Source organism: Rhineura floridana, chromosome 8 (genome assembly GCF_030035675.1).
Source record: "Rhineura floridana isolate rRhiFlo1 chromosome 8, rRhiFlo1.hap2, whole genome shotgun sequence".
NCBI classification, from domain to species: domain Eukaryota; kingdom Metazoa; phylum Chordata; class Lepidosauria; order Squamata; family Rhineuridae; genus Rhineura; species Rhineura floridana.
The window spans coordinates 283,874-310,650 of record NC_084487.1 but is presented as its reverse complement, the minus strand read 5'-3'; the positions used below and the strand labels follow the sequence as shown (position 1 = coordinate 310,650).

The following is a 26,777-nucleotide window of genomic DNA, read 5'->3' as shown; positions in this document are numbered from 1 at the left end:
TAGTGGCCAGCCACACACAGAGGGACTCCATTGTGGCTCTCAGTGTGCAGGCAGGATGGCACGGGTGCAGGCGAGCCAACAATCCAGCTCCCACTGCCGCTCTGGGCTCCTACTGGGGGGAAGGGCGGGATATAAATCTAATAAACAAGCAGCTTGGGCCCAGCCCTGAAACTGGGCCTGGGGATGCAGTGGAAGCCAGTAAGCCAGGAGGTACAGCCAAGATATTACTGAAGGTGTCTGATGCCTCGCATACAGATCCCATCCTCCCCACAACGAGGACTCTGGCAGCTGCCTTGTGAGCCAAAGTTCCCAAACAGTCTTTGAAGTGTCTTGCAGTCGTCCAGCTTTGGCTAGCTCTCACCTGATGAACACAGTCCAGGAACTGCAAGAATATAGGTGTGAAGCCACTGCTCTGGCTGGCCAAGGTCTGTGCCCCTCGGTGGCTGAAGCGATGCCCAAAGGACAGCCACTCCTTCTCCACTAGGAGCCGGAAGCCCTCCATGGTGCGGTAGTAGGGGTCTGACAAAAGCTGCACGAGAGATACCACCTGCAGGGGAGGAGGGAGGGAGCGTCAACACCAGCCTCCAAAGCCAAATGTCACCTGGGGGGCGGGGGGGGCAGAGGTGGGGACGCTTACCTGGGTGGTGATGTCCCACCCATCCTCCAGGCTGACTAGCACAGAGGAGCCCGTGTCCAGCAGCTCCACCACCAGCACAGAGATCTGCAGGATCTTATGAACCTGTCAAGAAAAAAAGGTTCCCAGAAGCTAGTGGAGGTATTGCAACTTGAGCAAATGTCCTTTGTCCAAATATATGCAACAAATACCAGTCCCTGCTCTTGTCCTTGATGCCATTTGTCTGCTCTTGACTTCACAGGAAGAGCATCACAGCAGCAACAAACCTCTACTATCATCCTGGTTCCCTCGCTTTAAACCCAACCACGCTAAATCACGGTACTTCGACACCCTGACATGCCCTTCTCTACGAAGAGCATTCACTGAACTCAGATTCCAAACAATGCCCACGGCCTATTTGAAAGACAGGTATCTGGGGACCCCGATCGAGGAGCGCTACTGCGTCTTTGGTTGTAATGTGCCGGAAGACTTAGTGCATTATATGTTTACCTGTCCCTTATATTCGAACCCCAGACACAAATTCTTAGCGCCTCTGATTAGCCCCAGAGTAAGGACACCTGGCGACCTGGTGGCTGAGCTCCTGGCTGACAACCATATACAGGTCACTATGGCGGTGGCAAACTTTGCTCTAGCCGCAAAAAAGCTAAGAGCAAACTACGTACAAGCCCAGCGAGCATAAATTTGACGTGAGTGTGTGTCTGAAGTTGCTTTAAGCTGTATGGTTTTCACTGTGCAATGGCCTATGGCTAAAAGCAAATAAAGTGATTTGACTGACTGTAACAAACCTCTACTACACACCCACCTTAGAAACCAGCGGAGCCTTTCTGCCACCTTTATACCAGCTACGTGGTTTGTTTTCTGGTTGTGCAACATCACCACCCCCAGCTAGCCATTAATTTATTGGGAAATGTTTCAGTCCATATTCCTTTCTCTTGACTTTTTAAAAATCTAAACTCCTTACCATGCCAAGCCACTACAGTACTGCCTTGCAGATAAGCTGGAAAAAAGCCTGTGCTGAGTGGCTAATACAAGGGGGCACCTGATGGACTACTTTGTAACCGCAGCTGAAATTGCACTGTAGGGGCCCAGGCCTTTATTGTATGTCCATTGGCCTTGCTACCATCAGGCTCAAGTTGGGCCTTCTAAATCTGTGCTAATCTTTATACTGGAAGATTGGACTAGGTGCTGGAAGAGTGGATTTCTCCTCTACTGGCTGCTACCCTGAAATTCTTTGTTTGCTAAACCTGAAAGGTCCCTATTCAAGTCCTCCTCCTCCCCCTTGACCTAGCTGGCGTTTGTGGGGCAGTTCGCCAGTCCCATTTGCTGCCCTTCTGGGACTCTCCGGCTCTCCCTCCATCCCTCCCTACTGAGACCCCCTTTCACTTGCCCTCCTCTTGCCTTTCCTTTCCAATGGAGCTCCCTTCTCTGTTCCCCATGTTTACTCCTCAAAACCAGTTTCCTAGTAAGCCTTTTGAACAACCCCCTAGTCCCAATACCTGCCATAACCTGACATCATGACATCCTCCCCGTTTACCTCCCCAGCTCCACCAGTTGTTGCCTCCGCCTCCTTTTCTTCCCCTCCTTCTGTCTTCCTCAGGTTTATTAGATTATAAGCCCTTGGGGCAGAGACCTGTCTCTCCATTCTCTGCAGAGCAAATGGTGGTGGTGATGACGGAGATGGACCTGACAGAGAGATCTAACTGCAATTCTCCTCCAGACATGGTTGCCATAGTGAGGCGGGGGGGGCAGCATGCAGCAGCAGGTGAAGCTCACCCTCCAAAAGAGGCAAGACCTCTTGGACATGTTCTACCCAACCATAGAATCATAGAATCATAGAGTTGGAAGGGGCCTTGTAGGCCATCGAGTCCAACCCCCTGCTCACAGCAGGAAATCCACAGCTAGAGCATCTCCCGCAGATAGCTGTCCAGCCTCTGCTTGAAGACATCCAGTGAAGGGGATCCCACCACCTCCCTAGGCAGTCGGTTCCATTGCCAAACTGCCCTTACTGTCAAGAAGTTCCTTCTAATGTCCAATCTGAATCTACGCTCCTGCAACTTAAAACCATTAGACCTAGTCCTACCCTCTGGGGCAGCAGAGAACAAATCTGTACCCTCCTCTATGTGACAGCCCTTCAGGTACTTAAAGAGTGTAATCATGTCGCCCCTCAGCCTTCTCTTCACCAGACTGAACATGCCAAGTTCCTTCAACCTTTCCTCATAAGACTTGTTCTCCATACCGGCTATCATCCTCGTCACCCTCTTCTGAACCCGCTCTAACCTGTCTATATCTTTCTTAAAATGAGGTGCCCAGAACTGAACGCAGTATTCCAGATGAGGCCTGACTAATGCAGAATATAGTGGGACTATTACTTCCCTCGACCTGGAAACTATAGCTCTGTTTATGCAGCCCAAAACCGCGTTTGCCTTTTTTGCCGCAGCATCACACTGCTGGGTCATGTTCTGTTGGCAGAAGCATAGCCAGCAGTTCGCTTCACAAAGAGAGAAAGGAAAACACAAACAGATAGGAAGGGGTTAAACCGAGCCAAAGACAAGCCCAGGAGCTAACAAGGCTCATATTGCAGCGATCACACAGCTGCTGCCTATATTCCTCAGATAGAGCTCAAGGGCTATAAAAAATGGAGGGAACGGAAAGAAAAGGTGTGGGGGATAAGGCGTGGTGTTGTGTTATATGTCCATTGCTGTACTACTGTCTCGTATTGACTGTCTGGTAAGGAGCCAGTAAATATATCTTCAAACCTCGGAACGTTGTCTCTCGTGTTTGCTCCGTATCCTACCAGCCGCTTCCAAGATGTTCAACTTGCGATCCACTACAATTCCAAGGTCCTTCTCACACGCACTACTGCTAAGCTGGGTATTTCCCATCCTGTACCCGTGCATTTTGTTTTTCTGGCCTAAATGCAGAATCCTGCATTTGTCTTTATTGAATGTCATTTTATTAATTTCAGCCCAATTTTCTAGTCTATCCAGGTCCCTTTGGATTTTATTCCTGTCTTCCATTGTGTTAGCTATCCCTCCCAGTTTCGTATCATCCGCAAACTTCATAAGGCTTCCCTCCACCCCATCATCTAAGTCATTGATAAAAATGTTGAAGAGTATCAGCCCCAGGACAGAGCCCTGTGGCACTCTACTCGAGACCTCCTTCCAGTCCGAAGCAGAGCCACCGACGACCACTCTTTGAGTACAGTTTTCCAACCAGTTGTGAATCCACCTGACAGTATTTCCATGTAGTCTGCATTTGACGAGTTTGCTAATCAAAAGGTCGTGGGGGACTTTGTCAAACGCTTTGCTGAAATCTAGATAGATGACATCTACAGCATTTCCACCATCTACTAAGCTAGTGACCCGATCAAAAAAAGAGATGAGATTAGTTTGACAGGACTTTTTCTTGACAAACCCATGCTGGCTCCTTCTAATCACAGCATTGTCATCTAGATAGTTGCCAATGGACTCTTTTATTATCCGTTCTAATATCTTTCCCAGTATTGAAGTCAGACTGACCAGCCTGTAATTCCCCGGATCTTCTTTTTTACCCTTTTTAAAGAGCGGGACAGATGACTGGGCCAGGATACAGACCCTAAAGCCCTCTGGGGATCCTACCAAACAGAAAGGCAGAAGAAGCCTTCAACTACCCGGACATAGACTGGCTGCATATGTGTTCCAGTCATGACAAAGAAGCAAAGTTTCTAGATATTCTAAATGACTATTCCCTAGATCAGTTGGTCATGGAACCGACCAGAGGGACGGCAACCCTGGACTTAATCCTCAGTGGGGACCAGGACCTGGTGCGAGATGTAAGTGTTGTTGAACCGATTGGGAGCAGTGACCACAGTGCTATTAAATTAAACATACATGTAACTGGCCAATTGCCAAGAAAATCCAACACGGTCACATTTGACTTCAAAAGAGGAAACTTCACAAAAATGAGGGGATTGGTAAAAAGAAAGCTGAAAAACAAAGTCCAGAGGGTCACATCATCGAAAATGCTTGGAAGTTGTTTAAAAACACTATATTAGAAGCTCAACTGGAGTGCATACCGCAGATCAGAAAAGGAACCGCCAGGGCCCAGAAGATGCCAGCATGGTTAACAAGCAAAGTCAAGGAAGCTCTTAGAGCCAAAAAGTCTTCCTTCAGAAAATGGAAGTCTTGTCCGAATGAAGAAAATAAAAAAGAACACAAACTCTGGCAAAAGAAATGCAAGAAGACAATAAGGGATGCTAAAAAAGAATTTGAGGAGCACATTGCTAAGAACATAAAAACCAACAACAAAAAATTCTATAAATACATTCAAAGCAGGAGACCATCTAGGGAGACAATTGGACCCTTGGATGATAAGGGAGTCAAAGGTGTACTAAAGAACGATAAGGAGATTGCAGAGAAGCTAAATGAATTCTTTGCATCTGTCTTCACAGTGGAAGATATAGGGCAGATCCCTGAACCTGAACTAACATTTGCAGGAAGGGATTCTGAGGAACTAAGACAAATAGTGGTAACGAGAGAGGAAGTTCTAAGCTTAATGGACAATATAAAAACTGACAAATCACCGGGCCCGGATGGCATCCACCCGAGAGTTCTCAAAGAACTCAAAGGTGAAATTGCTGATCTGCTAACTAAAATATGTAACTTGTCCCTCGGGTCCTCCTCCATGCCTGAGGACTGGAAAGTGGCAAATGTAACGCCAATCTTCAAAAAGGGATCCAGAGGGGATTCCGGAAATTACAGGCCAGTTAGCTTAACTTCTGTCCCTGGAAAACTGGTAGAAAGTATGATTAAAGCTAGATTAACTAAGCACATAGAAGAACAAGCCTTGCTGAAGCACAGCCAGCATGGCTTCTGCAAGGGAAAGTCCTGTCTCAGCAACCTATTAGAATTCTTTGAGAGTGTCAACAAGCATATAGATAGAGGTGATCCAGTGGACATAGTGTACTTAGACTTTCAAAAAGCGTTTGACAAGGTGCCTCACCAAAGGCTTCTGAGGAAGCTTAGCAGTCATGGAATAAGAGGAGAGGTCCTCTTGTGGATAAGGAATTGGTTAAGAAGCAGAAAGCAGAGAGTAGGAATAAACGGACAGTTCTCCCAATGGAGGGCTGTAGAAAGTGGAGTCCCTCAAGGATCGGTATTGGGACCTGTACTTTTCAACTTGTTCATTAATGACCTAGAATTAGGAGTGAGCAGTGAAGTGGCCAAGTTTGCTGACGACACTAAATTGTTCAGGGTTGTTAAAACAAAAAGGGATTGCGAAGAGCTCCAAAAAGACCTCTCCAAACTGAGTGAATGGGCGGAAAAATGGCAAATGCAATTCAATATAAACAAGTGTAAAATTATGCATATTGGAGCAAAAAATCTGAATTTCACATATACGCTCATGGGGTCTGAACTGGCAGTGACCAACCAGGAGAGAGACCTCGGGGTTGTAGTGGACAGCACGATGAAAATGTCGACCCAGTGTGCGGCAGATGTGAAAAAGGCAAATTCCATGCTAGCAATAATTAGGAAAGGTATTGAAAATAAAACAGCCGATATCATAATGCCGTTGTATAAATCTATGGTGCGGCCGCATTTGGAATACTGTGTACAGTTCTGGTTGCCTCATTTCAAAAAGGATATTATAGAGTTGGAAAAGGTTCAGAAGAGGGCAACCAGAATGATCAAGGGGATGGAGCGACTCCCTTACGAGGAAAGGTTGCAGCATTTGGGGCTTTTTAGTTTAGAGAAAAGGCGGGTCAGAGGAGACATGATAGAAGTGTATAAAATTATGCATGGCATTGAGAAAGTGGATAGAGAAAAGTTCTTCTCCCTCTCTCATAATACTAGAACTCGTGGACATTCAAAGAAGCTGAATGTTGGAAGATTCAGGACAGACAAAAGGAAGTACTTCTTTACTCAGCGCATAGTTAAACTATGGAATTTGCTCCCACAAGATGCAGTAATGGCCACCAGCTTGGATGGCTTTAAAAGAAGATTAGACAAATTCATGGAGGACAGGGCTATCAATGGCTACTAGCCATGATGGCTGTGCTCTGCCACCCTAGTCAGAGGCAGCATGCTTCTGAAAACCAGTTGCCGGAAGCCTCAGGAGGGGAGAGTGTTCTTGCACTCGGGTCCTGCTTGCGGGCTTCCCCCAGGCACCTGGTTGGTCACTGTGAGAACAGGATGCTGGACTAGATGGGCCACTGGCCTGATCCAGCAGGCTCTTCTTATGTTCTTATGTTCTTAAGCCAAAAAAGGGGCCCTCTCCACTAACCTGGATCAGCCATTCAGACTCCTCCAGGGAGCGCAGGAACGTCAAGCCAGGCTCTGCAGAGGGGTTGCCAGGCACACAGGCCTTCATCAGCTTCTTGAAACTGGTCTTGACCTGCCGTGCATCAAACACCTCGATGGGCACTACCTCCCAGTGCTGCAAAGGATCTGGCTTCACTCCCTGAATTCGCCAGGGATGAGGAGGAAGGAAAAGAGACAGCATCAATAAGCAGCCCTTCAGTCACACTCCCTGCCCCTCTGCCTGGGGCCTTTATCTCCTCGCCCAACAGAACAGTACCCTGAGCTGGGATTTGTCTCCGATGATGTAGAGGGAGGCTCGGTGTTGCCGCAGAATGCTGGCCTCAGAGGGGGACCCGTTGGCTTGCGTACTCAACAGCTCCTTCCCAGCCAAGCGGGAGCCGACCTCCATGTTGAGAGCATAGCTGCTCATGCGTCCGCTGGCTCGGATGCTGCCCCATTTGCCTGCAAGGAAGGAAGGGGTGTGTGCTAGGGGACTGTCCCTGATGCTCTGCTTCCTCCTGCGGGCTGATGCAGAGCTGTTACCTGGGGCCTCCTTGCTTACCATTCCTCCCTCTGATTCAGAGCTATAGGCCCGATCATGGCCCCCAGCCACAATGATCCAGGCTGGGCCACCATTCAAGACTGGCACAACACCCAAAGCCAGCCGATCCTTACCTAGGAGAGGCCGAGAGGCATGCCAAGCCAGACGGAGCATGCTGTAAGGCTGCAGAATGGTTAGCGTACAGTGGGGGGTTAGTCAGGCTTCCTTCCTGCCTGCCTGCCTGCCTGCCTGCGGGGCACTGGTAGGGTGAGTTAGCAGTGTGAATGTCACATAACCGAGGTTAGTGCCCCATACAGTACCTCGGGGGGAGTGATGTCCCTTTGCTGCCACGCTCTTGGGGCTGGAGAGGGCAATTACCCTACCTCTGTGACCTAGGGCTGAGAGAGGACAGGATGGAGAGGCATCTGTGCAGGAATGGGATGGCAGACAGCTGCTTGCTCTCGTGGGGAGAGGGACTGGTGGTCAAGAGAGGCAGGCAAGATGGATGGACAAAGCAAGAGCTGTGGGCAACAGCGGTGAGGCGGGCAGGCCCCATGGTTTGCCCCCTCCCACCCTCTTGGTTATCCGAAGGAGGCCCAGCCCAGCCTCCACGAAGCCAAGGGAGCTCTGCTGCTACTCTGCTGGCGGCTGCGGCTACAGGCACTGTGCACATCTCACCTCCGTGGCTAACCGTCCCGGGCCCTCCGTCTTTCCCTCCCATCACCTGCTTCATAAGAGATCCCAGCTTGGGTTGCCGCTTCTCAGAAGAATCTGTAGCACCAACAGAACATGGACATTCCGTACCAGAGGAAAGTAAGCCAACCCCGATGCTACAAGTCAATTTGCCTTTCCCCACTTCCCACCCTGCATTCAGCAGGGATAAGGGTTATTCCGTGAAAACCCCTCCCCCATGCCCCAGATTGCAGCGGGGAGTGGAGGATGGCAGAAAGACCTGGGCTATCTGCCTCTCCCCCAGCCCCAAGCTTAGCGGTGGTCTGCCTGGAGGCTTCTTGCTCTCAGCAAGTAGTGATTGCAGGAAGAGTTGGGGGGGGTATCCCGGCTACCACAGGGAGTACTGCAGGAGGGCTGCTTGGTGGGGGAGGACAGGTCGCATCAGGGCTGTGTTATTTTCTTAGACAGACAATGTCTGAGGGTGGGATGGAAAAGGGCAGCCTGCCGTGTTCTGCCAGCCAGGATGGCACAGAGATGAAGCAACAGCTGCAAATGGGACAAGACTCACCTGGCCGCTGGGCCCCCAGCCTTACGCCTCAGCAGTGTTGGCTGATGGTCCCTTCCACACCTGCCTCTAGGGAGCCCACCCTGGGCCATGGCTCACACTGCTCCCGCAAGCCCAAGCCAGTTCCCAATGAAAGCCGCTTACCTGAGCTGCTCATATGGGCAGAGGTGAAGCCGCTGAGGGTGTTCCGGCCACCGGTATCAGCATAGTGGGGCATGGAGTTGATGACTGCCTGCAGGTACTTTTCTTGCTCCAGGTTGGTGGAATCTGCTTGAGAGGGGCCTGCAAGGAGCAGCAGAGCAGATAGCCTCAGGGGAGCCTAGAGGCAAGGCACAGGGGGCGTGGGAGGCAGCAGCTACGCTGCACAAGACGTCTCCACAGCACAGGCTGGCACTACCTGTGGCAGGAGCATTCTGAGACTTGAAGAGGCCCACCACGCCCTTGCCGTGCAGCCCGCCAGAGCGCAAGAGGACTGCCTTGGTGCGCGAATTCCTCCAGCACACAACCGGGAAGCGGTTCTGGCGGTAGCAGCGTGAGATCCGCTGGATGGTGTTGTCTTGGATACTCTGCGGGACAATGAGCAGCCCAGGGTAACTGCAGGGAGACAATAAAGGGACTGCAGCTGCCACACAGCACGCAAGCAGAGGAGGAGGAGGAGGCCAGGAGAGGACCAAGAAGCTCCGGTCCCAGACGTGCCTCAAAGATAACAGGCAACCACTTTTTTAGTGATTTAAAACAGAATTTGTTGGCCCACCTTACACACCCCGGCCTTCGTAGTAGGCTAACAATCTAAGCTAAAATTGTGAAAAGATCCACATCTAACACCACTGGACAAATGTACAGTGCAAACGGCATGGAGGCAGCAACCACAAACACATAGTGGCAGGAATGAAACATGACAGAGCATGGCTCTACTAAGCAAGAGCGAGAAAGCAGGGCATTTACAAAGAGGGAATGGCAGGCAACAAATGCCTGGGGGGAAGGCATTTCCTAGTCAAGCTGTGCCCAATACAGAGAAGGCCCTGTCCCAGTCACAACCTCTGGATCACGTTCTTAGAGGCCAGTCACAGAGAACAGAACAGGCAGGTTTCTAGGGGAGCGCCCAGAGAGCCCGTTCCACCCTGAAGGACACCCTGAAGCCACTGACCTTTCAACACGGACAAGGGAGGGTCAGCCCAGCAACGCCCAGCCCAAGACAGACAATTCCAGTCCTCACTTAATTATAACTGAGCACTGCAAAAAACCCAGCTGGAAGTTAAGAAGGCATGGAGAGCTGGGGCAGAGCTGCCCTCTCACCGCTGTGCAGAGGAGGGAGACAAAGGCTGGGGAGGACGCACAGCAATCCAGGGTGGCAGGAAGTGCTTCCTGCCAGACATCCCTTTGGCATGCAGACTCAGGGCTGACTTGCGAACATAGGAAGCTCCTTGTACTGAGACAGACTACTGGTCCATCTAGCTCAGTACTGCGTACACTCACTGGCAGCGGCTCTCCAAGATGCCAGTGGGGATTGGACCTGGGACCTCCCACATGCAAAGCAGACACTCCACCACTGAGCTACAGCCCTTCCCATTTTCAGACTGAAACAGTCTTCAACTACTTAGATGAACTTTACAGGGATGGGTAGGAGGAGATACTTATTTGATTTATATCCCGCCCCTCCTCCCAGCAGGAGCCCAGGGCAGCAAACAAAAGCACTAAAAACACATCAAAACATCATAAAAACAGTCCTTTAAATACATTAAAACAAAACATCTTTAAAAACATTTTTTAGAAAAAGCTTTCAAAACTTTTTTTAAAAAAAGGTTAAAAAACATTGGTTTTAAAAAAAAGTTTAAAAAACATATTAAAAAGCAATTCCAACACAGACGCAGAATGGGATAGGTCTCAACTTAAAAGGCTTGTTGAAAGAGGAAGGTCTTCAATAGGCACAGAAACAATAAGAGATGGAGCCTGCCTAATATTTAAGGGGAGGGAATTCCACAGGGTAGGTGCCACCACACTAAAGGTCCGTTTCCTATGTTGTACGGAACGGACCACCTGATAAGATGGTATCTGCAGAAGGCCCTCACCTGCAGAGTGCAGTGATTGACTGGGTACATAAGAGGTAAGATGATCTTTCAGATATCCTGGTTCCAAGCTGGGTAAGGCTTTGTACACCAAAACCAGAACCTAGAACTTGGCCCAGTAGCTAATGGGCAGCTAGTGCAAAATGCAACGGCAAGACTGCTCACTGGGGCAGGGTATCGCCAACATGTCACCCTGCTGCTGAAAGAATGGAAAGCCCTTATCCCAGTCTGCGCCTGTGCTGGAATTGCTTTTCAAGTTGTTTTTCAAAGATGTTTTTAAGATATTTTGTTTTAATATGCTTTTAAATATGTTTTTTTAAAGTATTTTATTTTTAAGATGTTTTAAAGTGCTTTCAGCGTTTTGTTAGCCGCCCTGAGCTCCTTCTGGGAGGAAGGGCAGGATACACATTTAATCAATCAATCAATCATTTCTTGGGGGAAACAGAACACCACCCCCACTTCATGCATCTAAGTGGCCTTAGCAGTGCAATTACAGGCGTCTTCATCTCAGCCTTCTTAGGAGCCTCCGGTGAAGTGCCCAGCCTTTCACAGGCAGGAGAATGATGGCCCACCTGTAACCCACAGAACTGTACACTCCACCACCACCACCCCTCTGCCCCACAGTTCTTTTGTGCTGACTGTGCGTGACTTGTCCTTCTTCTCTACAGAAACAGGAACACGTTTACAGGGCCCACCCTGCCCTTCTCCCTGGCACCAGACTTACCTCCGACAGATGGCATACATCCGGTTGACAGTGGAGATGCGGAAGGGCTCGTTCTTGGAGCGGGTTAGACTGTTGCTCAACGTGCCCAGCCCCAGGCGCTGGTAGTCCCGGCAACAGGCCCGCTCTACCAGGTGGCTCATGGTCATCTTGTCTGAGGGCCTGATGGTGGTGGATGGGGTTAAGGTGCTTCTGTCCACTTCTTCAGACACTGCAGAAGCCAAGGCAGGGTCAATGCACAGGGAGAGAACCCCCTGCCCCCCCCCACATACACCCCTCAGGGCATCTTACAGCTGGGCACACAAGAGCTGGCAAGGGATGGACAATCCAATGGATGGACAGTCATACCTGAGATCTCATCCTCATTGTCCTCCAGGAAATGCTGCTGGTTGCTACGATGCTCCCAGGGAGGGGGCGTGTACTTCTTGCGTGTCACATACTGGCGACCAATTGTCTTCTTTGCATTTTTCACCAGGTTCCTGGAGATGGTCCTAAAACACAGGAGGGCACGAGCAAGCAAGCTCAACTGCAGACTTGGCAATGGAGCACTTAAGGCCACCACCCCGGCACAACCAGGTGCACTGAGACCAGGAGACGAGCAAAGCAGAAGCAGAAGGCACTTTTGAGTTGATGAAGTAGAACCCCAAATCCCAGGAAACATTACTACCACCACCACCAGGGCCCGAGTGCGTGGTCCATCCCTCCCACCAGGGACAAGGAGAGACCACCAGAGGAGCAGAGGTGGGAGGAGAAGACACAGCCTCTTATTCAGCATCTGGGGAGGGAGTCAGAATAAAGGTCAGCAGAGCACCCCAAAATGTTTCTGCAGGAATTGAGGTGCAGCAGCAGCTACCAAGACGAGGGGGGTGTACGTTTGACTGGCCAGCTGGCAGAGAACACATGCCTGGCTGCAGCAGGCAAGAGAAACAGCTGCTCAGTTCAGCCCCAACCAGGCCTTGGAACAGCATCCAGCCAACAGTCCCAACAGCTCATACAGCCTGGGGAGAGCCGTGGTGGGATGGATGCACACTCTCGACACCTCCGCCTTCTTTCTGAGAAGCCAGAATCAGTCAATGAGCTGCAAAGGGGCTGATGAGGACAGGAGGTCTGGCTCATGCAGGTGACGGCAGACACCCCTGCAGTAGGCTTGAAGAAAGCAGGATGCCCCAGAGGAACGCAGTCTGCAGTCCTTGCCCAGGGCCAAGCTGCCTCCTTACGTGGTTGAGAGGGTCCCACGGTGCCCCAAGGAAAGGACACAGCTAGGCCTTGGAAGATATTGGCCCCAGCTAGGAGCTGGTCACAACACAAAGCACAAGGACAAGGAGGGAGGGTGCTTAGATCCAGAGCCCAGCAAGCCTTCCCCACCAACCATGTGCTGGCACTAGGGGTGGTCAACCCGCTCCCCCAAGCTGAAGACCCTCACAGCCATGGCTGAAGCACGAGACACGCAGCCTGAAGCCAGAGCGGTTTAAACCCAGGATGCCCACATGGAGCAACAAGAAGCCAGCCAGGAGGTGACTGGGAAGTCAGAGAGGCTACTTCACTGTTCTGAAGAGGACCACCCAGTCCCTAACACATCTGCCTCTGCCAAGCAGGGCTATGTGCTCATCCCAAGGGCTCTGTCCACACCTGAGCGATGGGTTCTTCTCCTTGACTTTGGGTGGCAGAGCTGGCTTGCTCAACTGGCCCGCTGTGAAAGCAAAGGTGTCGGACACCTGCAGGGGATAGCGCAGCTTGTTGAGATGTTTCCGGAAGGTCTCTGCACTCTCAGAGGCCACCTCCTCATCAAAGGCGATGCGCAGCAACTGTGGGCCAAGATAAGGCGAGGCAGTGTCAAGTCTTGTGCCAGATGCAGTCAAGAGAAGGCCAACTGGCCCATCTCTGGGGAAATTTACTCCCAGAGCTGACCCTGCCTCAGAACAATGCTGCCCCTCCTCCTGGGAGTGGGCACTAATACCGCTCCCCCACACTCAAGAGCAGCTTCTCACCTGGAATGTGCAGGAGCGAAGCTGGAGCTGGGTGCACCCCTCCTGGATGAACTGATCCACTTGCGCCTGGACAGCAATCTTCTCCTCTTTGGTCAGGGAAGCGATAGGGAAGGAGCGGACCACCACTTGCTCCCCAACTGCGGGAGAGCCAAGAAAGAGGAGGCGTCAGCCACAGCCCAGGCGGCACGCTGGCAGAGTGCCAGCTGTGACTGTCAGCAGAGCTAGGCTGCTTCCTGCCGGAAGGGAGTTTTACAAGGGGTCCTCGGAAAAAGGTCCCCTCTGGAGGACAGCACCAGCAAGGCAGCCAGTGAGCAAATGGACACACCCAGAGTTCTTTCAGGGTGCTTCTTCTGGGAGTCCCTCCCAAAAGGCCCTCGCTACTTGCCATGCTCTTACCTAATGGGTCTGTTGGGGTGCCCTTGAAGATGATGCGGTAGGTGGTGAGGAAAATGGCCCCTTCAGCAGGAAGCAGAGGGGGCCCCCCAATATTACCACCAGCAGCTTCTTCTCTGCCATCAGGCATGAGGTACACACGCAAGCCATCCATCATGCTTTCTTCACCCATCAGCAGGTTGGGCCGCAGCAGCTTGGGCTGCAAGAAGCAAAGGAGAGGGGACCATGCCCAACCTCAGCTGGACGCGAAGATCAAAAGCACGCCACACTGGGACAGAAAAGCAAAGCCTCCCTGCCCCTCCGGAAGTCACAGCTCCAGGGGAGCCTCCCCTGCCCCCTCTTGCTCAGGGCTCACACTGAGTATTTGGGTTTGGCTGATCCTCACCTTCTGTATCGGAGGGAGCCTCTTGCTTTCCCTATGCACGGCATCCAGGGTCTCAATGTGCATCTGGACAATGTCTGCAGCAGGGTGGGGGGAGGAAGGAGAGAGGTGGGGAAAAGTCATGCTCCAAAGACCTCTCCCCCCAACCCAACTGACCACACTGTGCTCCAGGGGAGGACAGGCACCTACCAGGAATCATGACATGCAAGCCCTTCAGGTGTTCATTGGTGACACCACTCTCTGTGCAGACCTTGTCCACAAAGCGGTTGATGAACCGTACCACATAGTTGGCCACATCAGAGCTTTCCGCATCCTCAAAGCCACTTTCAGTATCATAGCTGTCAGCCACACTGCCAGCAATGCTGGCAAGGAAGGAAAGCGGCATGAACATCTCTTGGTCCTGGACTGCCCTCCCTCCCCACCCTCCCACTCCCCAACAGCTACTGAGATCAGCAGCAGCAGCAGCAGCAACTGGACCCACCCAGCGCAAGCAGCTGCTCTTCCAGCAGCACTCGGCCGGCTGACTTGGGGCAATGGTCTTGCCAAGCCCTGCTACCTGCTGGTGATGAAGCTATTGCTGACACTCTCAGCATCTCCAAGGCCTGAGCCACGCAGGAGCCGGTTCTTGCTTGTGTCCAGGGGCAGGAGCAGGTAGCTCATGCGGTTGGCATAATGGATGGCTTGGCTAAATACTGTGCTCTCCTCCTTCTGGATCAACTCCTGCTGCTTCTCGCGGCTCATGGTGGGCCACAGGCGACACTGCTCTGCAGCAATCTCTAGCGCTGACTTCTCCTCTTGTGGGCCTTCCTCACCCACCTGGTAAGTGGACCAGAGAAAAGCGCTAGCTACAGCCCCTCCTTCATCCAAGCTAGCCTCCTCTCTCCCTCCCTCCCCTCATGACCCTGCCTGGTATTTATTATTTATTTATTACATTTATACCTCGCTGTTCTTTCACCATGGAACCCAAGATGGCATACCTGTTCCCAGGCGGTCTCCCATCAAGGCACGGACCAGACCCAAACCTGCTTAGCTTCAGCAAGGTGGTGGCCTCATGTGCCTTCAGACCATAGCCTGGTATCTTCCCTTACCTTCTCCACATGGTTCTCCTCCTCATTGCCCTCCAGGTACAGAGCCCGAATATGGTTCTGCACATCGCAGTAGAACATCGCCTCCCAGAACTGGATGTTGGTCCACACCAGCTGCTCCTGAACGCAGCTGTAGGCAAACTGGGTGATCCCAGGGCTGAGTTTCTGGGTGGGAGAAAACGGAATGTTGGTCACTTACTGGGAAAGGCTTTTCTAGCAGACGAAACTCACATGGCCATTCTGGGTTATCAGTCTGTAGCAGCCCAGGCTAGAGTCAGGTGAGTGAAGTTGAGGAAAGTGAAGAGGAGGCCTTGGGGCCATAGGGTGTTGAGTGCACACCTTCCCTCCAATCCCAGGGATTGGTACCTGGCAGAAAAACCTGGAGTCTTGTGATTGAGATGAGATGCAAAGAGGACAAGGATTGGGTGGCCCAGTTAGGACTAAATGAGTTTAAATGATGCTGAGAACCCATTCCCCTGCCCCTGGATCACATGATTGCTGAGAAAGTCTGCTGTTACATTCACCTTGTCCTTGATGTGCTCAACTGTCGGCTAGGCCAAATTTTGTTCCACATACACAATGATGCCCTGCACCTCCAGCTGAAGGGATGCTATCTGGACCTTGTTTGTTTAAATGTGATGGCTGAGATGTTGTTGTTTAGGACCAAGACATGCCTGTGAAGGAGTATGTTCATGAAGGGTTTGAGGGCTAGAGCTACTGCCCTGAGATCAGCCAATTTATGCTCTGTGCTCTCTGTTGTGCTCCATGTCCCTTGGGTCGTGTGGTGCAGACAGTGGGCCCCCCAGCTCTGAAAGCTGGTATCTGTTGTGACTACGGTTCGCTTGGGAAATTTGATTGGAACTCCTTTGAGGAGAAGTCCGTGTAGAATCCACCACTTGAGGGACTACCTGAGAGCCATGGGCAGGAGAATAGGCTTGTGGAATTTGGCTATGTCTGTCTGGGGAGGTAGCAGTAGCCACTGTAGGTGTGAGCCCTGGCCATGAGATTAAATTGATGCAGGAGATCAAGAGGTTGCACATAGAGCTAAGCTCATCAGATCAGGAGATGCGGGCAAGGAACGGCTTGCACAGAAGTGAACCCTCTCCCCTCTGGCTCTGGTACAGTCTGTTGGAAGTGGAACAAGAGCAACTCCTGTTTGGGTTCTTTTGTTTGTATTCCAGAAGGAAGAGAGTTAGAGTCCTCTAGCTGGCTAGGCTTGCCTACCTTTACCTGTGCTGTTCTCTACCTAACTTCCTTCCGTTATAAATGGATATGCTCAGAGAAGCTCACCTGCCTCCTCCTTTGTCTTCTTCTTCGACTGTCTGAGGAGAGAGGAGACATCTTTGTCTTTGCTCTCTCTCCTGAGCCATGAGGGCAATACCGAAGTCTGGGCATCATGCCTACAACTTAGTTAGAACTAGGCATGCCTTTCCTATCTACTATGTATTTCTATAAATATAGAAGCCTTTCTTACTTTGCTAAGTCTTAAGTCTCAATGATCTAAATGCAGGGTAAAAGCCTGCTACTTAGGTAAATTCACACACTGGCACACACACATCTCAGACCACTGACAATCTCTGCATATTTCCATAACAACGGGTTATGGCCGCCCAGTAAGCTAAATTGAATTGGGAGTTGTGCCTGAAAGCTAAAAAGGCTAAGTACTGTGTGTGATTTACAAAGAGATCAAAAAGGAGACTTTAGGTTAGGGAAAGAAAAGCAGAAGACAGGAAACCATGGCTGAAGAATGAACACTTAAGGCAAGCATCCCAAGGCTGAAGAAGGACAATTATGCGATTTGGAGTCTTCGGATGACAGCACTTTTGGAAGGGGAGAATCTGCATGGAGTCCTGACTGATCCTGAACCCTCGGCAGTGGATGAAGCAGCCAGTGCCTCCTGGAAGCATAAGCATGCCAAAGTGAAGTCTCTTCCTACTTTATCAGATGAGGCACTAAATGTTCACTCGGCCAGTAGAAATATGAAGGAAATATGGGGAAAGCCTGAAAAAGTGTATGACAGAAAATCTAAAAACCATGTGAAGTTTCTTTGTAAGTCGCTATATACGCTGAAATAGTCTAGTGATCTGAATCAACATCTGGAGAGATTTACAAGCCTGCTCCATGGATGAGAAAGAACATCATTATATAATGGCTTGCATACTAGAACAGACAGATCAGAACCTGGATCAGATTATGGCATATTTGAAAGATCAGGACTATAAAGAGAGTTTTACTGTGGGCAGAAACAGCAACCAAAGGCAGGATAGAGAGATGAGTCATGCCCCGAAGACACAGCAGAGCACAGACAAACAAAGGAAGAATTGCGTCCAATGCAAATCTCATCACCTTCAAAGACATTGCCCTAGAAGGGACAAAGGAGAAACAGGTGCTTTTAAACAGAAGCAAGCTGAACGAAAAACACATAGCCAAACTAAAGTAAAGCAATCTAGTTACTATATATCTGATGGAAAGAATGATGTTATAAAACCAGATTTTTAATCAACACTGGTTGTACCGTACATTTAATAAATGATAAAAAATTGTTTAAGAACTTTAGCCCCCATACACAGAATGTAATGACAGCATCAGGAGACGTTTTCTGTTCTCAAGGAACAGGCACAGTGGAGTCACTTTGCAAAACGCCAGAGGGCGCCAGAGAGCTTGAACTGAAAATTTGCATATTTGTTCCAGCATTTAAATATAATTTAGTAAGTGCCACTAAAATAATGCAGCTTGGAGGTGAACTTTTTTTAAGTGACAAAATTTGCCAAGTTCTAGATGAAGGAGAAGTATGTTGTACTACAAAATTGAAAAATGGACTTTTGCATTTGGAATATTTTGAAACTATGCATGCAAACACAGCCAAAGAAACCTGTGACTCTGGATGTTCAAGTTTGGAATCGAAGAATGGGACATCCCAGGTTAGCCAGAATCAATGCTCTTGGGAAGGAAAGTTTGGCTAGAGGCATTAAAATTGGACAACGTAAATCCATAGAAAAATGTGAATGTTGTATAAAGACAAAAAGCGTGAAACCAAAATTTCCTAAGAAAAGTGAAAGGAAAACTACAAGACCTCTAGAATTAATTCACACTGACCTTTGTGGACTCATTAGAACACCATCACAGGGCAGAAATTTATACATGCTTACTTTCCTAGATGATTACTTGAGGTATACTAAGATGTATCTTTGCTGTTATATGCCTTCAAGTTGATTACGACTTATGGGGACCCTATGAATCAGCAACCTCCAAAAGCATGTTATAAACCATCCTGTTCAGATCTTGTAAGGCTGTGGCTTCCATTATGGAATCAATCCACCCCTTGTTTGGTCTTCCTCTTTTTCAGATGCTGTGGCACCCCCATTTCTTTTAAAGCATTCCATAGTTTTTCATGATCTAAACAGTCAAAGGCTTTGCTGTAATCTGTAAAGCACAGGGTGATTTTCCTCTGAAATTCCTTGGTCCATTCCATTATCCAACGTATGTTTGCAACATGATCTCTGATACCTCTTCCCTTTCTAAATCCAGCTTGGACATCTGGCACTTCTCACTCCATATATGGTAAGAGCCTTTGTTATAGAATCTTGAGCATTACTCTACTTGCATGGGAAATTAAGGCAATAGTTCCATAATTACTGCATTCCCTGGGATCCCCTTTCTTTCGAATTGGGATATATATTGAATGCTTCCAGTCTGTGGGTCATGGTTTAGTTTTCCGTATTTGTTGACAAATTTTTGTCAAAATTGGGACAGATTCAGTCTCAATAACTTGTAGCAATTCCATTGGTATGCCATCTGTTCCTGGTGATTTGTTTCTTCCAAGTATTTTAAGAGCACCTTTCACCTCACATTCTAAAATTTCTGGTTTTTCATCATTCCTCCATGAATGAATCTGTCATCCTTGCATCTCTTTTATAGAGTTCTTCAGTGTACTGCTTCCATCTTCCTTTTATTTTATCTTGGTTAGTCAGTGTGTTTCCCTGTTGATTATTCAATATCCCTATTCTTGGTTTAAATTTCCCTTTAATTTCTCTAATCTTTTGGAATAGGGCTCTTGTTCTACCCTTTTTGTTGCACTCTTCTATTTCTAATAACTATTGTAATAGAAAGGAAGTACTTCTTTACTCAGCGCATAGTTAAACTATGGAATTTGCTCCCACAAGATGCAGTAATGGCCACCAGCTTGGATGGCTTTAAAAGAAGATTAGACAAATTCATGGAGGACAGGGCTATCAAGGGCTACTAGCCGTGATGGCTGTGCTCTGCCACCCTAGTCAGAGGCAGCATGCTTCTGAAAACCAGTTGCTGGAAGCCTCAGGAGGGGAGAGTGTTCTTGCACTCGGGTCCTGCTTGCGGGCTTCCCCCAGGCACCTGGTTGGCCACTGTGAGAACAGGATGCTGGACTAGATGGGCCACTGGCCTGATCCAGCAGGCTCTTCTTATGTTCTTAATAGTTCTCTTTGTCCCTACATACTAGTCGCTATAGTGTTGCATTTAGGGTTCTGATCATGTTTCTATCTCCTTTTGCTTTTGCTTTCCTTCTCTCTTTAACCATTTTAAGAGTTTCTTCTGTCATCCATTGAGCTCTTTCTCGCTTTTTAGCTAGAGGTATTGTCTTTTTGCATTCTTCTCCAATAATATCTCTGACTTCAATCCATAATTCTTCTGGTTCTCTGTCAATTAAGTTTAAAGCTTCAAATCTGTTCCTTATTTGATCTTTATAATTCTTCTGGGATGTTACTTAAATTGTATTTTGGCATTATGAATGCTTTGTGTAGTTGTTCTTTAGCTTTTCTCTGATTTTTGATATTACCAGTTCATGATCTGTACCGCAGTCTGCTCCTGGTCTTGTTTTTGCAGAAAGTATGGAACTTCTCCATTTTCTGCTACCAATTATATAATCAATTTGTTTCCTATGTTGGCCATTTGATGATGTCCACATGTACAGTCGTCTTTTCAGTACAATGTACCTACTGAAAGAGAAAAGTCAAGTACTTCAAAAATCAAAGGAATTTGTCAGAATTGTATCCAACAAATTTGGCAGAAAGCCACAAATTATAAGATCTGACAATGGAGGAGAATTTGTGTCCAGGGCTATGCAGGACTTTCTACGTGAGGAAGGCATAGAGCACCAGACTACTGTTGTTTATACTCTAGAACAAAATGGGGTCGCAGAACGCATGAACTGGACTTTTGGATAGATGATTCATTCCTTGTTGGATGCACTGTTACAGCAGAAGTACTGGGGGGAAGCAGCAGTTACTGACACCTATCTGCACAACCGACTTCTGGCAGCTGCAACCAACAAAACACCTTTCGAGCTATGGCATAATTGCACACCAAGTGTGTCTCACCTTCGTGTATTCGGCTGCAAGGCTTTTGTACACAACCCAAAACAAAAGAGGTCAAAATTTGACAACACTGCCAAGGAAGGAATATTCATTGGATATTCTTCATCACAGATGGGATACTGAGTCATATATTCCAAAACTGGTGAAGCTGGAGTATACAGAGCTGTCCACTTTGAGGAAGGAAAGTGTGCACTCCAACCAGAAGGGGCACCACACCAAACAGATGACAGCGAAATGGAAGAAGAAACTGAGCTATTCTTCCACAACAGAAGGAATCACCATAATACACCAGCAGAGGAAGATGAGGGGTCTGAGCTAGAACAGGCATCAGAGACAGAAGGGGCAGCTGAAGCGCCAGCACCCAGACGCTCTGAATGCACTAACAAAGGTGTATAACCAGAAGGACTTGCTTACCTCGTGATATATGAACTTCCTGAAAAGAGATTGAAGTCTTACCCAAAGCTGAAGCTGAGAGGTGGAGGCAGGCAGCCAAGGAAGAGCTGGAAGCTCTACACAAGAATAACACTTGGACACTGAGCAAGCTTCCTCAAGGGAAAAAAAGCTATGGGCTGCAAGTTGATATTCAAGAAAAAGCCAGATGCTGAAGGAAACGCTGAGAGATATAAGGCAAGACTAGTAGCCAAAGGATACTCTCAAAGGTATGGACAAGACTACTATCAAACATTTGCTCCTGTGGTCAAACACATGACCATCAGAACTGTTCTGAGTGTTTCTGCTAACATGAAAATGCAGGTGGAGCACATGGATATAAAAACAGCGTTCTTGCATGGAGAAAAAAGAAGAGGAAATCTACATGCAACAACCACCAGGGTTTGAAGTTCCAGGAAAAGAAACCCTTGTGTGTAAACTTCAAAAATCCATCTATGGACTTAAACAGGCTGCCAGAGCCTGGAATGAGAAACTGAGCAAAATGCTCTTGAAAGTAGGCTTTGTGCAAGGCAGGGCAGAGCCATGCCTGTACAGCAGATTCAGAAACAACAGATGGACCTGGACTTACTGATTTATGTTGATGATCTACTGTTGGCTTATCAAGACCCACTGGTCAAGCAACAACTAGTGAATCATCTCAACAAGGAGGTTGAAATGAAGTGCCTAGGTGATGTCACTCACTACCTTGGAATACAAATTGAAAGAGAAGATGAAGGATCCTTTGTGCTGAGCCAAAGACAAAAGATCCAAGATCTTCTCGAGAGTCTAGGACTGAAGGATGCACATCCACCACCTACTCCAATGGAAGTAGGATACCTGAAACCGGACCACAACAATAGGAAGACCATGAGAGCTACAAATAAGCCATCAGAAAACTTCTGTATATCAGCACTGTTACCAGGCCAGATGTGGCGGTAGGAGTCGGATACCTGTGCAGAAAGACTAGCTCAGCAACCAAGAAAGACTGGGAAGCAATCAAGAGAGTGGCGAGATATCGGAAGGGCACTACAACCATGAAACTGATGTTAGCAGCTACCCAAGATCCCAAAGTAGTGGGATGTGCAGATACAGTAGTGGGGTATGCAGTAGCGGGATATGCTGAAGACACTACAGGTCGAAAATCCACCAGTGGAAACATCTTCTACTTTGGAGATTCAGTTATCAGCTGGGCAAGTAAGAAACAAGAGACTGTAGCACTCTCTTCCACAGAAGCAGAGTATGTGTCAGCTTCCAAAGCAAGCAGACAGCTGACATGGCTACTTGAACTGTTCAAAGGTTTAGGCATCTCTATACCTGGGCCTGTCGTGCTGCATGAAGACAACCAAGGATGCATCAGACTCATGGAGTCAGAAGGGGCGAGTTCACAAACCAAGCACATAGACGTGAAGCACCATTTCAATAGAGATGCCTACTGCAGAGGACTACTCAAGATGGAGTATTGTCCAATGGAAGACATGACTGCAGATGCTCTGATGAAGGCATTGGGCAAAGTCAGACACTGCAAGCTGTGAGACAAGATGAACCTCATGGGCTGAACCAAACACTCAGTGAGAAGGGGTGTTGGAAATGGGGCAAGAGCAACTCCTGTGTGGGTTCTTTTGTTTGTATTCCAGACGGAAGATAGAGTTAGGGTCCTCCAGCTGGCTAGGCTTGCCTATCTTTACCTGTGCTGTTCTCTGCCTAACTTCCTTCTGTTGTATACTTAGGGAAGCTGACCTGCCCCTCCGTCTTCTTCTTCGACTGTCCGAGGAGAGAGGAGACATCTTTGTATTTGTTTTCTCTCCTGAGCCATGAGGGCAATACCCAATAATTAAGTAACTTTTCTTATTTTACTAAGTCTTAAGTCTCAGTGATCTAAATGCAGGGTAAAAGCCTACTACTTAGGTAAACACACGCACTGGCACACACGTGCCTCAGACCATTGAGTATTTCTGCATATTTCCATAGCAGAGTCTCCTCTGGAAATTGCTGAAGATGTGGGTGCATTGCCCTTGAGGCCTCTGAAGGAGCTGCCCTCTGTGATCAGGTCGACTGCAGCAGCAGTCCTGGTTTGGACACTCAGTGTGCCTTGTGAGAGAGGTGCTGATGCAGCCATAGCTTTTGCCGCTTTCTCCAAGATCCTTTGGCTCCCTTATGAGGAGCTGCTGCTTCTTTCGGCTTTCCCAGCAGGCCCAAAGGCAAGAGGAAGAGAGAAGATGGTGGGAAAAGATGAAAGTAAAGTTATTATTTTCTTTTATATAACGAGGAGGAGAAATGCTGAAGGTGAAGTAAAAAAGCTGAGGGGAAAACAGTAGAAAATACAATAGCAAGCAACAAAAACAGAGAAGGAACAAAGGCATCTGCATAGGCTGGCAGGAAACAGAAACTGAAACTGCTGAGAGAGAAAGGAGCAGCAGCATTTAAATTAACGGTAGAGATTTCCTGCCTGGCTGCTAGAGGTTGATAACCCACAGTGGTTATGTGGGTGAGTCTGCTAGGAAAAAAGGGAAGCCACTGAGTGAAGACCACCGGCCTTCTATCACTTCTGGTTCAGGACCAAGACCTCTCCCTCCCAGCCCAACCATCTTCTTCTTGTGCAAGCCTGGCTCCTCACCAGACACCAGAACTACTCACAGGGTACAAGCTGAACATCTGCATGCACACCTGCAACATTTTCCTCTTACATTGCCCTCCCTGCACGCCCAGGGGCTACTTACGCGGCAGAATGCTGTGACTAATGGCAGAAGTGCAGCCGCAACACCATGCTCATCTGTAGTGCTGCAGTCCTGAGAAATGGACAGGAGAGGAGGTCAGAGCAGGACAACACAAAGTGCTGCTGTGGGACTTCCAATGGGAATCCCAGAGAGTTAGAAGCTTGAGCCACCCAGTTAAGGCAGTTACCACGCCAGTCCCTCAGCCCCAAACCTGCAAACAGCAGTTCATCATCCGGACAATGAAATCAAACTGCTGGTGGTCCAACACAGCTCTGTTCTGCTGTACATGAAGATTCAGCTCCTGGGTCAGGCAGTGCCGAGCAGCCCGGCTCTTCATGGCTCGCAGGACAGCAGGGAGTAGCTGCAAGAGGGCAAGAGCGGCCTTAAAAAAGGAGGCCCCATGTCTCCAAGGGTCAGAAAGTAGTCTCTAGAAAGGGGTAAAACTAGCCCTCCTTTCCCTGCTAGGTCCTGGAAAACCCAAAGTCTCTTCTGAACGAACACAGACACACACACCCCTCCCCGTCCCCTGGCCATCCAGTAAAATTCATGATCAGCAATCTCAGGACAAGTAAGAGCAGGACGTCTTCATGGAAAGCTCTGAATCGTCTGTGCAAGCAAGCACATATGTTTGTGTTGAGCACTGGTAAAGGGGGGGGGGAGAGTCGCTTTTCATTTTACACCAAAGTGTGATTGCAGCCTTTCCACTTGCAAAGGAAGGCTTGGTAGAGCCTGGACATGCCTGGTGAAATCTGCCTGTCAACGGAGCAGCAGCAACCTCTTTGCCCTCCAAACAATCAGCAAAATAAACAAGTATCATAAGATTGTCAGGAAAGTTGACTTCTGCAGCCTCAGTCCCCAATTACTTCTTCAATACCTACAAAGTCCCTCAAAAGAAAGCTCTTGCCACCTCACCCCACCAGCCGGGGGGGGGGGGGAGATTGGCTGAAAGGTTCCTAGAGCCTCACCTTTTTGGCCTCAAGCATCTTGCCCTCAAAGACATAGGAGATGCAGTTCCTGACAACCTCCAGCCGGCGGGCACTGTTGGCCAAGACAATGCCATTGTGCTCCATGATAGCACCTGGAGTGAGAGGGGGAAGGAGAAGAATGCCTGCAACAGCAGCACCACCAACAGGGAGGGGCAAGACCCCGCACACACATGCACACGCACGCAACATACCCAGGGGGGGTCCAGAAGGCACCATGCACTTCTTCTCTGCTTTGACTAACGGGGGAGCTGTCTGCAGTTTGGCCATTGCCTGGTCAATGATCCACTGGATGGTCCCCTCATCCAGACGGGGGAAAGGCCTCTGGTGCAGGCGCAGGTGGCAGCCTTCCATGGGCTTCTGCACCTTGTGCATCGTCACAGCAGGGTACGGGTTCTCCTGGAGAAGCAAAGCCAAGGGTGGGGGGCTCACTCCCTGTTGCTGAGCAAGGAGGCCCCAAGGGAGGACTTACATCCCCCTCCCACTCAACAGGACGCTTCCAGCACTGCTGGTGGACAGAGAGTAGCGCAGTCCTGCTCAGCTGCCATTCTGCAGGAGGAGAAGGAAGAAAGCAAGCAGCAGGAGGGGAAGGGGGCAGCCCGAGGCGGCCACTCTGCACACCCAGGCAGGCAGGAATTTCAGCAAAGTTTGTAATGTAAGCTAATACCCCTCCTCCTGCATCCCCTTTCCCCCGCCGGGACATAGGATTGGAAAGACAACACACATCTGGAGAAGGACACCCAGGAAGGATGCTCAGGGGACCATCACCCATACATTTTTGTATAGCTGCTCTGCTAGTTCCTTGATGTGGCGCAGAACCCTGGCCGGGCTCCCTTCATCAGCCTGCATCCGCTTTGCTTGATTGGCCACCAGCTAAGAGGGAGGAAGGATGGAAGAAGAGAGGAGTGAATGGGCAGCCCAAGTTCTGTTTCAGAGTCCACAGAAAAAGTCAAGGCCACGACCGTCTCCTCCGGCAGCCTCTCACCTCATCAAATAAGTCAATGTCCCGGTAGGGGGGGCCCCTTTCTGTCACAAATCCGGCAAAGGCCATGCCCTCCAACACCTTTGGCAGGAACTCATCTTCCACCAGCCCCCTCTGCCCAAGGAAGGCTGCCTAGATCAAGAAAGAGGAGGAGGAGGAGGCACTGATTTATCTCATATACTAATCGCTTTCCTATGAAGCATCTGGAAGCCACTTCAAAATAAAATAAAAATACATGTAAAACAATTGCAAATATTTTTTTTAAAATCAACTCCATTAGAGATACCAACTGGGATAAAAATAATCTCCACTTGAAAGGCCTGTTGAAAGAGGGAAGTCTGCTATATACGCTGAAAAGGCAATAAAGACGGTGCCTGACCATGGTCAACCAGCCACTCCAAGGGAACTGACTCCACCATGGCACTTCATCCCCAAAAGAGAGATTCACCAGCCTGGCATATAGAGAATTAGCACCAGAAGAATCGCAGAATGATACAAAGTGCACTTCACTTCTGCCACAGCAGCAACCAGCAGTGGCTTCTCTGCACAGCAGGCCCAGTGGCCAAGAACCTCCAGAAACACCGAGAAGAGGCCTGAGCAGCATCGGCCCAGTTCCTGCTCTGTGAGCATGTCACAATGGCAGGAGTCAGCCAGTCTGTCGCAGCCTGCACCTGCCTTACCCCCACCCCTTGCTCCACCACCTCATTCGTTACCTTGTGAAAACGAATGACCGGCTCAGGATGAATGCGGATGATGTGCAAGCACCAGCGGTAGCCTTGGAGCAACTGGGCAAATAAGCGGAGGAAGACAGCCCGGATCTCCTTGTCCTGCAGCCCACGAAGGAAGGAAGGGACAGGGTCAGGTCTTGGGAGCTGGCTGAGAAGGACAGTGCCAGAGAACAGGCTGACAGGCTCTGCAGCAAGGCCACAGCCCCACAAAGCTTCCCATCCCTCCAGCAAGGACGCTCCCGTCTGCAGCAGCTGCACCCTGGTG

The 26,777-nt window shown here is 49.2% G+C and overlaps 1 protein-coding gene across 6 annotated transcripts in view; it reads right to left on the bottom strand.

The window, feature by feature from the left end:
- Positions 1-26,777, bottom strand: part of SBF1 (SET binding factor 1) — a 96,586-nt gene that overhangs the window by 6,624 nt on the left and 63,185 nt on the right. For 3 of the 6 annotated variants that reach the window (XM_061637907.1, XM_061637906.1, XM_061637908.1), the window contains exons 11-34: positions 26,498-26,611; positions 25,788-25,916; positions 25,577-25,675; positions 24,997-25,201; positions 24,785-24,897; positions 24,031-24,180; positions 23,823-23,891; positions 15,329-15,490; positions 14,797-15,056; positions 14,430-14,602; positions 14,244-14,317; positions 13,862-14,057; positions 13,466-13,602; positions 13,107-13,282; positions 11,826-11,968; positions 11,481-11,688; positions 9,088-9,284; positions 8,835-8,972; positions 8,132-8,224; positions 7,774-7,851; positions 7,190-7,374; positions 6,896-7,072; positions 638-739; positions 362-547 (exon numbers count right to left, since the gene is read on the bottom strand). In XM_061637907.1, coding sequence (XP_061493891.1) covers positions 362-547; positions 638-739; positions 6,896-7,072; positions 7,190-7,374; positions 7,774-7,851; positions 8,132-8,224; positions 8,835-8,972; positions 9,088-9,284; positions 11,481-11,688; positions 11,826-11,968; positions 13,107-13,282; positions 13,466-13,602; positions 13,862-14,057; positions 14,244-14,317; positions 14,430-14,602; positions 14,797-15,056; positions 15,329-15,490; positions 23,823-23,891; positions 24,031-24,180; positions 24,785-24,897; positions 24,997-25,201; positions 25,577-25,675; positions 25,788-25,916; positions 26,498-26,611 — 3,564 coding nt within the window. The remainder of the gene's footprint in view (positions 1-361; positions 548-637; positions 740-6,895; positions 7,073-7,189; positions 7,375-7,773; positions 7,852-8,131; positions 8,225-8,834; positions 8,973-9,087; positions 9,285-11,480; positions 11,689-11,825; positions 11,969-13,106; positions 13,283-13,465; positions 13,603-13,861; positions 14,058-14,243; positions 14,318-14,429; positions 14,603-14,796; positions 15,057-15,328; positions 15,491-23,822; positions 23,892-24,030; positions 24,181-24,784; positions 24,898-24,996; positions 25,202-25,576; positions 25,676-25,787; positions 25,917-26,497; positions 26,612-26,777) is intronic. The other 3 variants (XM_061637909.1, XM_061637910.1, XM_061637911.1) reach the window with 3 other exon arrangements.